A 16,308-nucleotide genomic window follows, 5' to 3' on the forward strand; every position below is an offset into this window, starting at 1 on the left:
CTTCCTGCCAGTAGTCTGGGGGCTATTGAGCACAAGCCATCTAAATCCATTCACCAAGTATTTGCCACAAGAGTTCAATTTCTTATCCCATTGAAACATATGTACAAATAAACATGATTTCCCATCTCCCCCCCCAAGATATAAGCTCTAAGTGATGCTGTATCCCTTCTACTTAGAAATACCATCAACCACACTATCAAAACATGACTTTTCTTACTATGCACATTCCACGTCAACAAGTGATAATTAAGCTCATTTCAAAACAGGTCCAGCATAGGCTAGTGAGAAAGGATTCTCCTTGCAGTGACTCAGATGTCGACTGAGGAACGGGCTGATGAATCAAGAGTTTCACCTCCAAAGAAGTGAAACCTTGGCAGAAGTTCTCTGAGTGCTAGTAGTGTCAGGCTAGTATCAGTTATGTTGAGCACAAGAAGCTAGGAGACCACCTTTTTGGACCACGAGCTGAGAAAAGCCACAAGACAGTGGGTAACTTGTTTATCCTCCTGGGCTATATTTGAACTGGTGACTCACCAAGCATGTCCTACTTGTTATTCCTTCAGCTGGCCATTTCACCTCCTTCCTCTAACCTCCAGAAGTCATCAGCACTCAATTACTACTCTACACACATACCAAGATGAAAAACACCACCACTGTCAGCAGAAATAACTAATCTCACCACCTGGGACATACTCAGCTCTTGAGTTTTAAAAGCTCTGTAAAACCAAAGAACAACTGTTGTATTGGACAAAACACGTGCATTCCCTACAACATCAAATTATGACGGCCTTCGGTTGCGGTTTTTCCTGTTGAAGGCATTAAATGTCCACCTTGGTCCACACAAGCAAAGCAGGAATCACTACATGTATTTTTATAACCTGCTCCTAAAGCTATTCTGTTCCTCAAAATTTTGCAGGGGCCTTCTTCAGCCTAAAATTTTTCCTCTTTGATCTCAAAATAATGCTTCAGGAATCTCTCCTGTTATTCTGAATTATAACTATAAAAAGTTATATAACTATAAAAAGTTATTCTTTGAAGCCTTTCTTGGATTTATTTGCTTGCCAAGAACTCAAAAATAGCTGAAGAAAGCAGGCAGCTACAAGTTAGCTCTCCATGAGGAAGCACGTGTGCTGAAGCTTCATTTTCTTGGCTTTCTGGGTGGGGAGGGATGTTTAAATGGCAAGCAAGTGACATGAAAAAAAAAACCAACAACACGCTGAGGAGGATCTGCCAATATTTAGTAAAAATGAAGCATTATAGAGCTCCACCTCTTCTAGGATATGTCACAGGAGGGGGAGGACCTGAAATCTCCCTGTTTTAACTGATCAGAGGTCCACAAGAAATAAGCAATGAAGTTAGCAAAACCTGCCTGCAGGACTCAATCAGCCACCCAATGTCAAATCTTAAAAAAATTTTCTTTTCTTTTCTGAGCACAGGGTGGGGAAGGGAAGAACAGGAAAACAGGTGAGGGGCAGTTTATTTGGAATCAAAGAATTCCTCATATACACGCTGTACCTTAAAATCTCTGAGAGCGTCTTTACCTTGCTCTTACATGAGAAATGCAGCCACCACGAACTACTGTGCATCATTAACAGCAGCTAGAACTATCATTGCTGAATTGCCACACAAAGGTGAAGAAGTTCACTGCCCACAGATGCGCACCTTTGCCTCAAAGTTGCACATGACAGCTGCAGGAAGCGGTGGCCACACAGCACCATCCTGACGACTCTGTACACCCATCCACTCTTCCAATTTTACAGTAATTCTTTGGCAAGCATACTGGGAACTCATTTGAATTGCTAATTAATAACATACATGTTACGGCAATTTTTAAGTAGGAGAGGAAAGGGGTAAACTTTTATTGAGCAGTTCCTACAAAATAAGACTAAATAATAAAGATGAAATTTATCAAACATGCATGTCCCTTCAACCTCTACTCTAAAACAGCAGGATAAACTTTTGATAGATTTTGACACAAAAGAGGTAATGCTATTCCTAGCAAGAGAACACTCCCTCCTGGTTTTTTCCCTGAGGAGGTGGGATTAAGCACACAATCGAGTGAAATTTGGTGAAGACTCACATGAATTGGAATTTCACTTTCTCATTTGATAAATGGACCTTGGCAGGGTACTTGGGCAATGGAATTGTTCCTCTGTATGGAACCCAGATTAAGCTCAGATGTTCGTGTTATTCCCAATAAAAAGATGGCAGGGACTGAATCCACTAATATCACCCAGCTGAAACATCCCTGATTCACCTGTGAAATGCACATGCAAGCAGAGTATAAATGAGAGTTAAATGCAAAGCAATGTCTCGCACAAATATTACTTAGGGGCACCTCAACGGTAAGCCACATCTCTTATTTAGAATAGTATCAGTGGAATTTTGTTCCCACTGTGATTTTTTTCATCTTAATGAGAGCTTCTAACGATAAAAGACATTCCAGGGCTATAAGCAAAGTACAGTTCTGAGGCCCGATGCTGCAACCTTCCCACTGCATAGCAAGCAGCACGTGATTAACTAACGAGTCCCTGTAAAGGACACTGACTCTAGGTGAACAGCAGTTGCAGAATCTGGCCTGAGAACAGTTTCATATTGAGTATGTATATTATTAAATAGTCTTACCTCAGTAAGTGCGTGCAGCTGTCCTTGATGCACACAGACACCCATAAACCTACAAGAAACAAGAAAAGAAAAGTGGTTTGGGCTTTTTTCCCCCCCTCTATTTTTCTTTTGCTTTGTTTTTAAAAACGAAACTAAGATAATAAAGTACTGGCTATGCCAAGAAAGAAGGAAAAAAAAACAGCTTCTCATGCATACCTCAAGGATGATTATTTAAAAGTCTCAGCACAAAACAAAATCATGTGCCTGCACTACAATAAGCAGTTCCAAGAGAGCACAGGAGACAGCTCAAACAAGATGGAAAGTTAGTGATTTGACTATAAGCAAAGGACAGCATATTAATGTTTTATGCAGAAAGGAAGAGTCTCGGAGAGTTCCCTGTTTTAAGGAAGCCAAGCTATCCAGTGTTGGTCTGCACAAACAGCAAATTACTTCCCTTTGCATTTTGCTGATTAAGTATAAAAATGTTCCTTTCTGTCCCATTCCTAACCGCTCAAGAATATGAGAGCACGTGCGTGCAGCGTACTTTTATTCTCCCTTCCTCCCACCCCCTTTTATTTTCAACACTTCCATGGAAGCAAGTTTCAATGGTACCCTGTAAACACACTTACCACTACATTTCCTACACTGCACAACTGCACTACTCCTGCAGTTAACAATAATGACTGTCACCCTTGATTTTTCTGCACAGTGACAGAGAATGTGCCATATATTTAAACATAAAAGGAACAACTGCAAGCTCTTTTTTTTTTTTTTTTTTACCACCACACAAGCTGAACTTATAAGTGACAAATGCAAATAAACAGTAAGCATCTCGCATGAGAACATTCATTACAACTTAACTTGTGTGCACTTCAGAGCCCTCCTGGCACAGTTACAGTTTTGGTCATTTTTGGAGTAACCAATTTTCAGTTTTACTATTTAGACTTTGGTCTCAACACACAGAAACACATCACCTGTTATTTCCACAATATCTAGAAACTTCCACTTTACAAGCAAGGTGTAGAAATGCGTGATTTCATTAAATGTGACAGAGGAATTGTGTGGGTTGAAGGAAAAGGTCCTTTTATATCCTCAAAACCTTGCGAATTTAAAACCAAAATGATGCAAGACATGCAGTACTAGTTAAGCTAAGCTGCTTTTGAACAAATGAATGATCCTTACTGTTCTCTCATCTAACAGCTGACTAGTAAATTACAAGCAGCCAAAGAAATAACATAGATAAGGTTCTTTGGATAAGCTGAACTGTGGAAATCTGTTTTTATAACCAGAAAGAGAAGCAGGACTTGTACTTTGAAGACTATCGCCTGTTCTCACCTCAAGTAATATCTTCCCCAAATTAAATATGCAAATTTTTATTTGAGAGTGAAATTACAACTCCTCTTGCTTAAGGAAGAGCAATAAGGCACAACGAAGCGTTGAGGGAAAGGGGGAGATGGGTTTAGATATACTATCTACACAAAACATTGCTGTTCCTGTGTTTCAATTCATACAGTAACTGCACATGAACCATTTTGTAAACCTGTTTACAGATTAATCTTCCTAAAACCAGGAAACCCAGGCCCCTCCAAAGCAAAACTCTGTTTCTACCTTCATGTATTCTGAAAGTCTTGTAAGGTATGGTGTTAGTTTATTCACAAGCAGAAGCAGAAAAAGAGATACCAGTTCCAGTATTAAACAAATTTCAAGTGTTTTCTCTTCTATGAAACATGATAATGGCACAAGGTTAACCCGGTACTGCAGTATTTTCATTCAACAATGGAGACAAATAAAAATAATACTGTTTCCACCTGTATATCAACTCTTCCTTTATAAAGGTATATTACGTTACTTTCAAATTAGGAACTCATTCTATTTGACTTAATTTGAGAATTTAAATGCAGTGAAGAACTTATCAAAAATTTGGTAAAATTAAATTTCTCATTTTTACCAGACAGGATAAACAACACTGCCATCAAAATCCTGGTAGAACTTAACTTTTTCTGATGACCTGTTTTGGTCAAAGGAAGTCTCAATGGAAACACGTTCGTTACCTTTGTGAACCTACACTTAAGGCAGAAAAGATACATTGGCTCAAGTTACTAAGAGTTCACAAATACTTAAACATCTAGGTTTTCTACTGGGAAGCAGACATACATTGCTGACTTTCCATCAGATAGTAAAACAAAGCTCAATATCAGGATCACATGAAAAACGCAGGACAGAGATATATTCATAAAACCCACATCTTTAGAAGTTATTAGCCAGGAAAAGAGAAGCCAGATATGCTGATAAAGACAGAATTAATGAGTTTACAGCAACATACTGAAACCATTAAAATGCTGTGTCGAGAATCTCAGTTTTCCTACTCTGGAAAATAGATTGATAGAACAGACCTCTAGTGATCCAAATTCCTGGAAAACAACTTCTTAACTGCTCTATCAAGCAATAATAAGCCTCCTGGTTAAGCCAAGTACTGCTACAAAATACTACTGGAAAGCTTTTTCACTAAAAGGTAATATACGCAGCAGCTACCAGGAAATACAATTACCAAGTAAGATTGAACATAAGATTCCCATTTCTGAGCTCGTCCCAGGTGAGATTCCAAGTTCTGCGGGTAGGAAGCTGACGTGCTGGCCCAGTACAGCTGAGATTATTCCTGTTGGCTAGACACACTGTCTCCAGAGCCAAAATGTGCTTGTAGGTGAACTTCAGCATGCTGTTTTGTCGGCCAAGGGTTACACTTCCTATAAACGTTTCTAGCTGGAAGCAGCTTCAATGAGCCAGCTATCCGCAGAAGAGGAGATCACTTGCAGATATAAGGAAGCTTATTTTCAAGACAGAACATCTGGCCTTATCAGAGAAGCTGAATCACTTCCAAAGTCATAACTAGCAGTTGGAAAAGTTCCCCCAGAAGCTGCAAATACATGAAGGATGCTATTCGAGTCCACCCTAAGTACAGTGCAGAACGTTTCCACCACGAAAAACTTTCTAACAAGTGTCAGTGATGATCCCACGTTGGAAAGCTCTGCTTCTGAAAGCAAGGTTATTCCTCAATCTGCGGTACCTGTCCTCCTAGACAGGAGGAACAAAGCAGTATTCTGGACATTTTTCAGTCTGTTAGGGCAGTTACTCGAAGGGCTTCCCACTCAGTCAGGCTGCAGGGGAGAAAATTCTACACAGATGGGGGAGACAAAAAGCTGTAGCCTCAGTGTCCAACCTTTGCCTCCTTGGGAAATCAAATAAAACTAATATCCAGATTAAACAGCCGTTATGGACATCTAGACGTCAAACATGTGCTTTCCATTAAAAGAACTTCACCGAGACATGTACCTGCTCTGTGGATAAACCTAGATCAGCGACAGTCCAACATAATAAACTGATGCCCTCCGAAATCCACTGATGCTTAAGTGAAAGAATTCAGGGGGTTCAGGATAACATTAAAAATAAGAAACAAACCAAACACACCAATGCAAAAATCTCTCATACAAAATCAGTAATATAGAAAGAAACAAGGTCAAGAGACAGATGCTTACTTCACTACACTATTGATGAAGAAGGAAGAGTAAGTAAGAATATTAAGTATGTATTAAAACCTTCCTTCATGTTTTATGCACCGTTTTAGTCAGCAAATATATTTCAAGTTTTCTACACTTGCATTTTGATTTAAGACAGAGGTAAGGCGTTTCATCTATTACACACAACACAGGCTCTCTGTTTATTCTATTACACACAACAAAGGTTCTCTTCTGTTGTGTACAGCATTTCTAAAATACTCTTTTGTGATACCTTCATCACAGAGAAAAGTAAAAATATTTTTTTTCTGTTACACTGCTGTTTGATACAAGACAAATGATGCTAAAAGACAAAAGCCATTCTTCTACCTATTGGAACAAAGTCAATCGCAATTTCACAAAAAGGAGGGTTTGACAGGGGGAAATTGCATCAGAAAAGGGTATTGTTTTCCCAGGGTGCTAGATCTGTCTGAAAGTAGCTGACAAAAAATTCTCCTTGAAGGAAGTCCGCATAATATGCGCACTACCTTCTTATTTTGTTTTGTTTGTGTGCGTGCACAGAAAGTAGATTTAATCAATGAGTCAATCTGCCTGCACGCTCACTGCCAAACGCAGCAGTATCTCCAAGTGCTCCCACGAGAGCACTTTAGACATGAGCTAAGGCTTTCTGCATACAGACTGTTTTAAATGAGGTCCCTATGGTACAGCTTAAATAAAGAAGCATTTTTTCAGGAAAACAGTAGTGATATTAGAAACTGAAATTCTATCTCAAAGCTGAAGATACGCTAATTTAAGAGACAGCACAGGGGACAGAGAATCTGTTAGCACACCACTTCGTTTCTGAAAACGAGGAAAACACACCTGTAAGACATTATCAGAATGTAAAGGTATTAGTATCAGAATGAAAAGGTATCAGGTCTCCCAGTCTGAAGCCTAGCAGACAAGGGCAGATTTCTGGAGTCTTTTCCAGCCCTCTTTTCTTCTTTTGGTTTAGCTAAAAACTCATGACCACGGAGCAGCACCAGCATTCAGAGAAGCAGCAATGTGCTGAAAAGCTTTTACAAACATACATCAGCCTTGGTAGCAGATCTAACTCAAGCCTTGTACAGCATTGCACTCTAAGTGGAACACGAACGAATAAGGAAGTGAAGAAATGCTCTGGTTCCCCTACCCCCAGCTACTACAACCCTATCATGCATCAGCCGCTCCGTATTAACGTGGCTATAGCAAACATTACATGGTGTAACACCAGAACTCCAGCTCACTCTTCCATTCCTGCTCTTACCATCTGTTTTGAGGTAAGATGTGATAAGCCAGGCTGCCAGAAAGCAGCACATCCCCACGCCCAGGGGAAGGAGAGGTGTTGAGCAGAGACAGAAAAGCTTTTTAGTCCTCCAGCTTGCATGCAGGAATGAGATGGAGAAAGGAGATGATGCAAGATGGGGCTGACAGTAGAAGCAGTTCAGAGCACCCCATGAACACCACTAGTCTGCTTTTGCTCCATCCACTCCTAAAATGTCCTTAATTTGATCCCTGGGGGAAACAAAGAACAAGAAAAGCAGCTCTTTCTTACTTAGTTTCTGATCGCCAAGACGATGACTGAATAAAAAATACAATACTACGGTTAACATCTACTCTCCCTCTGTAATCACATCTACTAATAGAAATAGGAAGCAATAGAGAGGGAGACCAGAAAACCTCCAAATCCCCTTACTTTTTACCATTCAGTGCAGCTGCAAGAGCTTCTATTCCAAAACATCCTTAACAAAGAGGTTCCATTTTTGCCAAAATAAACCCGTTAATGGAGGCTAGTTTCTCCCTTTTGCTAATGTACTTTGCATCAAGAATTTTTTAACAGATTTCATATATATATATATACACACATATATATATATATACACACACATATATATATATATACACACACATATATTTGATCACAAGAACCTTTGTGATACAACCACAGGGATGATACACTTACAGGAACTTGGAAGTGAAAACTAAGTGAAAACTAAGCTCTTCACTGTCTTCTGAAGAAGACGACTGGCTGAAGAAGAAGAATGGCTGGCCAAATGTAGAATTTGAGCACAAAAACATTGAAATGAGAGTGGCGATACTGAAAGTTAGCCTTCCAACTCTGTGCCAAGCAACACAAGTTATTTTTAAAGCTTAAATAACCAGACCAATATTTCATCAGGTATTAGAAGCAGATGAACTGGAATACCTTGACACAACTCTGCCTCCTAAAGAAGTACAGAAGTATCTAGGTCACTAAGGTAAAACACAATCCTACCTCTAGCCAGTCTCTGCAGTGCTAAAGAATAGAAAAAAGCCAGACTAATTCAGATACCAGACTGGTGCTTGTAGGCTGGGAAAACGAGAAAGCTCAAAAGGCATCTGGAACTGTGAAAATGGGATGATATAGATAGCACAGAAGCAAAAGCAGTCTCAAATAATCAGCAGTATTAATTATTCACTTCAGTGCAATTAATGGCAAAAACACAAGAATCTTTGCAGTAACAGCTTGAAATTAATTGCAGGCACGTTGGAATGGAGAGCTAGTAAAAGTTTGCAATGCATTATGGAGCACTGCCAAAGGGGATTTTTATTTTATTTTTATTACACAATGGATAATAATGATCCTTGGCTACCAAATAACACTAGAACGAGGAATCTTTTCTCTATGCCATATCACTTTGCTCTTATAAAGCAGAGAAGAATTCTATGTCAAAGACAGATTCGTTTACAGATTTTAAGGTACTAAACCATCAGGATGTTCAAAAACATAACCCCACCCAGTTTAAGGAAGGTTTCAGTACACCAAAATAAACAAATCATTGCCAAATCTGACACTTACTTTCTAAAACATTAACTGACTGAACCACACGTGTTGAAATAGGCTGAAAGCAGATTTTAGATACCATAAAGCCAGTATCTATCCCGTTTCATAATCTGACAAGACATTTGGTAGGAGAGAGTCTCACAGCTCTCTGGCCTGCTGGAGTTAACCGTTGCTCAAGGTGACCTAAACATTTCAGTCTAAGAATCCACTAGTACCCTGACTGGCAAAGAGCAGCAGGACTGATGGAAAGTAACTTGTTCACAGCGTAAGTTAGCAGTAAGTAGTCCTAGAGCTTACAGGAGATGAAGAAGCTCACAAGTAAATACTACATAAAATCAGAGATCACACTCAATGCAAGTGGAGGAGATCCAGTAGAAAGTGGAATTTATGCATTAGAACTTCTTGGAAGAGGATCATTCCCTTTAAAACTAACACAAGTTAGAAATTATAATTTCTAAAAATAATAAAGAAACATGGTGTTACAGACCATTTTCCCAGTGACCTCTTAGCAGTACTTTACTGCTCTTACTTGATAACACCATGGTTTTAGCTTTCAGCACTTTACTATGCAAGTACATGATTATGAAATATTTTTAATGTTTTTGAGGTGGGAAATGGGTCCTAAGGTAATTTTTATAAAACTAGAAGAAGCACCAATAATTTACAGGTTCCTGAAACATACACATAGATGTACATACATACACACATATGCACATGCATACAGAGGCAGATAATATTTAGAAAGGGAGAAACTGTCAACTAACATGAAGGGACTGGAAATACTACAGTGAGTGATTTTAAACGAAAAAATAAAGTGAAACGTAACTAAAAACAAAAAACACCACGTTACGTGATAGAGGAAGGTTTTTACTGTGTATTATTGTTATTCAATAGAAGAATAAAACTAAGTAGTTCTTGTTTGCATTTTCTGTAGGAATGTCCTTTCTGCCTGCAACAAGCATACTTACATTAGAAAATTATTTTTTTAAATACTTGAGAATCAACTCTCCTTGAAGAAGTCTCAGATCAAGCAATTCACAAAGCAAGCGCTGTTTATGCTTCAAAACAGTTATGCCACAATAAGACATACCTTTCAACATATGACATTTATTTCTTATGCATTCACTCATAACTGCTTAGTTGAACACAGATAATCCTGTGTAATAACTGAGAGATCAAATAGAATTCCTTTTCAGCTTCACCCATAAATCGATACATTAGTGGTCTTTCTTCAGGACCATCTGTGCAACACCACTGATTTCAAATTATTCAGAGACTCTGAGGCCAGAAGACACCAGCATATCATCAATATGATCTCTTAGACATAAGGCCTTTAAATTTCAACAATTACTCAGAACTGAGTACAATAACTCTTGTTCTCAGCAACACCTGTGTAACTCCATTCAAGGGGGACAGTGCTAAATTAAGCTGCAAGTGAATGCGTTTTTGCCTGTCAAACCATCCCTTTCCCACCTTCCTTCATCCCAGCTTAAATTAAATACTTTATTTTGAATAGAGTAGTAAAGTGATGTTTTGTGTTTTGTTTTTTTCTAATAAAGATCTACAAACCACAAAGTTGATAAAGCAACTTCGAAATGTACTGAATTTATGATTCTGACAATGCCAATCCAATGAAGTTCTTTCCACAAAGCTTACTAAAGAACAGTTGTATCAGCCCACCAGGATTATACATCGTGTTTCTAAGGGTTCTGAGAGAAAAGGAGTGGTGGATAGATATAAGAAAAGTAAAGAACCTGAAAACTAAAATCCAGTTATCTCACATCATTAAAAAAATAAATAGAAGAGCAAGGATAGTTGCTGAGAACTTATCTCACTTTGGAGCAGAAAAGACAGACAAATTTCTGATTAGAGGCAGATTACTACAACACTCAGCTCACTATATACTGTGACCAGTAAAATCAATGCAGTTTTACTATGAGTAAAAATTCTCTACCTTCTCAGGGTTTTTTGTTTGTTTTTAGAAAAAACAGAACAGACTCATAAACACTGAAGGAAACAAACAAGTTGTTACACATCAGTTGATGAAGACAGAGCCAGAATTTCAAGGATCAGAAAAGCTAATTATAAAGATGTTTTAGGCATCAGTACTATATCTGTACTATTTAACAGTCTTGTAAAAAAGAAGAAATTGAAGTTCACTGTGTCTCCAAAAGTTTTCAGAAAGCTGTACTGCCTGGACTATCAACGTAACCACAAATCATGTGAATGGTGATAAATTTGCAATCATTTAAGTTCACGAAGAGAAGTCCATTTCACTCTTCATATCATTGTACTGTTTCATCAGAAAATAACGTGGAAACTTGTTTTTCTCTGAAGTTACTTATCACTAGTAAACTCAAGATACCAAAATCATGTGAATTTTCTGTTTGCTCAAGTCTTTTCTTTCTCTCTTCTTCCTACTCCACTTCTCCCATTAGGATAGCAGCTGTTAGAAGCTGTTCCTAACACATTCATAGATACAGATATACAAAAACAAATGGAAATAGAAAAGCTCTGCTAAAGACAACCTATCTCCACGCAATTCAGAAAAAGCAGTATACCTTAAGATGTTTGGATGTGAGAGTCTATTCATAAGTTGAACCTCTTTCAGCATGTTTGCTCTGTTGCTGTTCAGTGTGTTCATCTTCAAAGCCATGACCTGGTCTGAAGTTCTGTGTCTTACCTGCAAGATACAAGCAAAAAATGTTAAGAACATGTCCTAGCAACATGAAATTGGACATTGCCTTTATAAGGCAGCACCTCATCATCTTAGTACAAGTGAAGGAAGCCTTTTACTTGCTCAGGGAAAGAAAGTTCCCTACTCCAAGTCCTATGAATCTCACCTCCTTCCCATCCATATCCTTCTTTTCCCACAGCAGTGTCTAGCTTCATTGCTCACAGAATGTGGAGGTCCTGCCTTATATACAGTTACAGGGCAGATTTCAGAGGCAGTCAAGGTTTACTTCTTGACTAGGACCATAAACCAGATTATACACTCAGTGGAGAGAAGGCATTCACACCAACCTGCACTGCAAAGCAGAGATGTTACTGGACATGCTATCACCTAGTCTAGGACGTTCAGTAGTGGCTGCAGAGTGCCAACACAGAAAAGGTTTCTCTGGCAGCTGTGCAGAACCAGCACACCATTCAGAGTTAGCTTCCCCAGTCAGAAATGCATGAATGCAGCCACTTCTAACCTGGTACCCTCACACCAGCCTATTCGCCACCAGCAAACAGGCAAACGTTATGTAGATGTGCTACTATTAGAAAGAACTCGTCATGATAGTTTAAGGCAAACAGCAAAGACTGCGCAAGCTGAAAAACAGCCCACAGGCTTTTTCTCCTGCTTCTCCCCTGCCCATGCACACGAGCTTCTCAGCTGGTTCACCCACAGCCACACAGTAATCCCAGGGTAATAAGGATCAGAGAAAGGAGGTGGAAAAGGATGTAGAAACCAGCACCAAGAGCAGAAACCAGCAGCAAGTTCATGAGCATGGGGCTTTTCCTTTCAGTGCCAATACCGGCTTTAAAAAAAACTGGCTGAACTACAGCTTTAGTGTGTTATAACAAGATAATCCAGAATTCTTCTGTGCATAACCTGTCCTGCCTGTTTGGCATTCTTATTACTTTTAAGCAGGATGATTGCATGTTAAGTTGATGCGGGTTAGTGTTACTGGTCAGGTTTCTTGTGTCTATTGTGTGCTTTCACTAATTTTATGCAGCTTTTGCATACTGAGCTAATTTGAATGAACAAGCTGAGCCGGAGAGGTCAACTTCTTTATGCTGACATTTTTAAATACCTATTTTAGTTACACTTTAGTTTTATAAGCTGTAATGCTTTGGCTGGGGAACAAAAAATGAAAAAAAAGCTTGCACGGACTTAAGAAAGGAAGATTTGTTCTATCGATGCAAACAAATTAGAATAAGGACAATTTAAAAGCTTTCAATCTATACATAACAGCTCTATCAGCTCAAGGAACACTTCCTCTGGCAGAAGGGTGAGGAATCCTGAGCGTTGTGGTAGAGCAATTTGGGCTCGCAGTGAATGAGAAAGAATTTGAAGGAGCTTAACTCCTATGGGCAGGGAGCTACGCGGAACAGGACTCCCTCAGAAATCAGCTTTCCACAGAAGCTTCAGGGTCTGCCAACAAGGAATGAATAGAGGTAGAAGGTGAGCAGGAACTTGGACAGAGTGTGGTCTTGAACAATATTTGCCTTCTCATTTACTCCACTTAGCTACCTCTTAATTTCTTGCCCATTTCTATAATTCACTCCATTCCCTGCCAAAACGTCAAGTCCTTTTGCCTCTGCTTTTAGGTAAAAGTAGAGCCTATCCTATAGCAGGCCCTTCTTCCTTGTTCTTTGCCTTTTCCTTGGTTTGGCCTCTTCTTGAGCTAGGGAAACCTCAGAAAAGGGGATGGGTAAGTTTTCGGAGCACTGTCCTGCATGCTTCCTGGATTTTCAGGTCTGACAGGCAAGAGGAAGTGGTCAGCAATTGCTTCTCAAAGGACCGGCTGTCCGCAGCACTAACGCCTTGCCCAGAGAAAACTGAGCAGTTTTTGCAAAGGACATTTTTCACCCTTCACTTCGGGAGGACATTCCTGAAGTCTTTTCAGTCTCGATAGACTGATCTGGGTTCTGTAGTGAGCTTGGAGGAATTTTCTTTTTGTAAAATCAATTTGACCACGCTCAGAATAGCTCAGATTACTAGCATCTGAGCATGTTAACAGATTTCTGAGAGGCACCCTACACTGTGCTGAACGTGGGAGAACAGGGACTCGTCCTCTCACACTAGCTACCATTTGAGTTAGGAGGGAAAAGCAGACCTGAAGGCAGAAAGGCTTCTTCTCAAGAGGTCAATACCCAATACAGTGAATAAAAATCAGATGACAGTTTGTACATCACGGAACACACTATTAGTCACTTAGAATACACACGAGGATAATTGTGTTCTCTGTTCTGAAGCAGAGCTGGCAAACAGCATTTGCACAGCACGAACGGACTGCCAAGAGGAACAGGCAGGTCCTACCTCTAAGGTCACGCTCCAGATCATCTGAGCTGTCAGCTCTTCTTTACAGCAGCTGTCAGGTACACTACCCCGTGCACCTACTTACCTGTCAGTCATACTCTAGACAAAATTTGGGTCTCTATTGGCATTCCTTGCCAAAACCCCACCAAAAAGTCTTTAATCTTTTATCTCCTGTCAGGCCTCTTTTGTGTACATGAAAGCATGGAAATGGTGTTTCACCCACATGAGAGCTCCAGAAGGGAAACTCGTAAAGATTTTAGAAGTGTTACCGATCAAATTTAGTATTTGCTTATAGGGCATTTTGCCTCAGTGCATGCCTGTACCCTCAACATAAGCAGGGATCCCTAGCGGTTTGCTGTAAAACTGTCAAAGCTGTTGATATTATTATTAATTAGAGTTCCTTGCATATGAGATCAAGTAACCTTTCAGTGATGTCTGGATGATCGTGTCTGTGCTTGGAAATATTCTAACAATCCTACAGCTGCCTTCCCATGTTGCTCTGCACCCTGTTCTGACTCCAGCCTGCTTACCTACGTGCCTCCATCTCAGAGGTCACCGTAACCAGATATTGCCTCCCTGTCTTATTGCTGTCAGGCAGTTAAAGTGTCCCTTTGCCCTCTGATTCTCCGAGGATCAAAGTGTTTTGTAAGTACTTGGACCTGGCTACAGCTAGCTGCATGGCCTGCCTGGTCTCTGTGTCTTCAAACCACGTTCTAGTCCTGGGCCTTCTTACCTTCCTCTGAAGAAATGAGGTAGGTAGAGGAAGTCACAGCTCCAGGTAGAGAAATGGGAACATACTTGAAAGAATCATAACAGTGATTGAGCAGGGCTCACATTCAAAGGAATTAGTCACTATGTAGATGTTCTACCCAGTTCACACAGGGAATTATCCTGCAAAAGTTAGGATTTTTAATTTTCTGCTTGCTACAAAGTTCTTTGTTATTAATAAACCCTAAATATCACTTAAATAACTGTTTAATAGCTAATAGGTATACCAGAGCTTTCTGAAAATCCAAACGTTTATATTACTTCTGCTCTTTGCCTGTGCTGAAGGTGTGGGAAAGACTGATTTCATCTTTCTCAAGGCTTTGTGACCTTTACTAATAACTGTACCCTTCCAGCTGTCCTTAGAATGAGTTTCTGAAGATCATTTCCCAATATTGAGGTTACAAATATGCCAATACAACTTTAAGGTTTGTCCTTAGTTTTCCACTGTATTTTCATTATTTTTCAGCCATGTAACATTGATCTGGAAGTACTTTATCACTGTTACTTTCCAAAACTGCATTTATTTGTTTTCCAGTTTTTCCTTACCCTCCTCTCCTCTGGTATCCAGCCTCACCGCTTAATTACATTTACAGATCTTTACTTACACAGCCTATTACCCAGAATCAGGTTGCTTCCCCCAGTCTATCACCCACAACAATTTTTCAAACATCCTGTTACACGCCTCAACCTTCACCTGGCCGTTTCGTCTTCACCCTTCTTGCCACGTGTCTGAAGTACCACTTTACTAACCATTTTACTAGAGTAACCTTCTCTAGTCCATATATACGACATTCCCTGAGCTTCCTTCCTGTTTGAGCTCGTTGTATTACCCACAAGAATCCTGCACACGTTCTTATTACTTACACTGACTCACCATCCTTCTGTTCACCAATTCAAATGTTTCCTGCACACTCAGCCTTCACATTAATGATAGATGATAGCAGGTGGTGTAGACATATAAAAAGCTATGTGAGTTGTTCTCTTTTCTCTAACAGTCTTTAAGTGTCTTCACCTGATTTGCCTCCATTTTCTCTTGCAGTGACAGGAGATGAAGCTATTACCTTGGTTAGCCTTTTAGGTCATTTGCACTACCTATGCTATACCGTATAACTGTGATTGACCAAGTTCACAAAAAAGCTGGTGAGATGCAGGAGACTATAAAAATTATTATTAAAAAGAAAATACATCATAGGACATTAAATGACAGGGAAACAGTCCTGAAGCAGACCAGCATTTGGCCCTCATGCAAGACCTATCTCAAGAATAATTGACTTCCTTACTGTGACAGCAGAAGGAACCTTGAAAAAGTTAGGGTCAGTTGCGTTTTATTCAAGACCCACAGCCAAGCCATCAAGTCATCACCTTCTCATGGACATATAGTCATACCTTGGAGATGAATGTATTACAAAAATGCATAAACACTGATTGAGGAAAATTCCCTTTAATTGAGAAGATAAACCTGTTCTTCAGGTCAGATCTCATTCATATCCTCATGTTAGTGATGTCAATATCATGTCAAGTCTCACATCAGTAGAAAAATCTGTAGTGACAGATAG

General features: G+C 39.6%; 1 protein-coding gene across 3 annotated transcripts in view; it reads right to left on the reverse strand.

Annotated features, from left to right (window-relative positions):
- TESK2 (testis associated actin remodelling kinase 2) overlaps positions 1-16,308 on the reverse strand; it is a 77,546-nt gene that overhangs the window by 40,299 nt on the left and 20,939 nt on the right. For 2 of the 3 annotated variants that reach the window (XR_007708593.1, XM_035537352.2), the window contains exons 3-4: positions 11,517-11,638; positions 2,623-2,671 (exon numbers count right to left, since the gene is read on the reverse strand). Coding sequence is in view for 2 of the 3 variants with exons in the window: in XM_035537352.2 (XP_035393245.1) it covers positions 2,623-2,671; positions 11,517-11,638 (171 nt within the window). In the remaining variant the exon portion in view is untranslated. The remainder of the gene's footprint in view (positions 1-2,622; positions 2,672-11,516; positions 11,639-16,308) is intronic. The other variant, XM_050712187.1, reaches the window with a different exon arrangement.

The sequence above is a fragment of the Cygnus atratus genome, chromosome 8 (genome assembly GCF_013377495.2).
Source record: "Cygnus atratus isolate AKBS03 ecotype Queensland, Australia chromosome 8, CAtr_DNAZoo_HiC_assembly, whole genome shotgun sequence".
Classification (NCBI taxonomy): domain Eukaryota; kingdom Metazoa; phylum Chordata; class Aves; order Anseriformes; family Anatidae; genus Cygnus; species Cygnus atratus.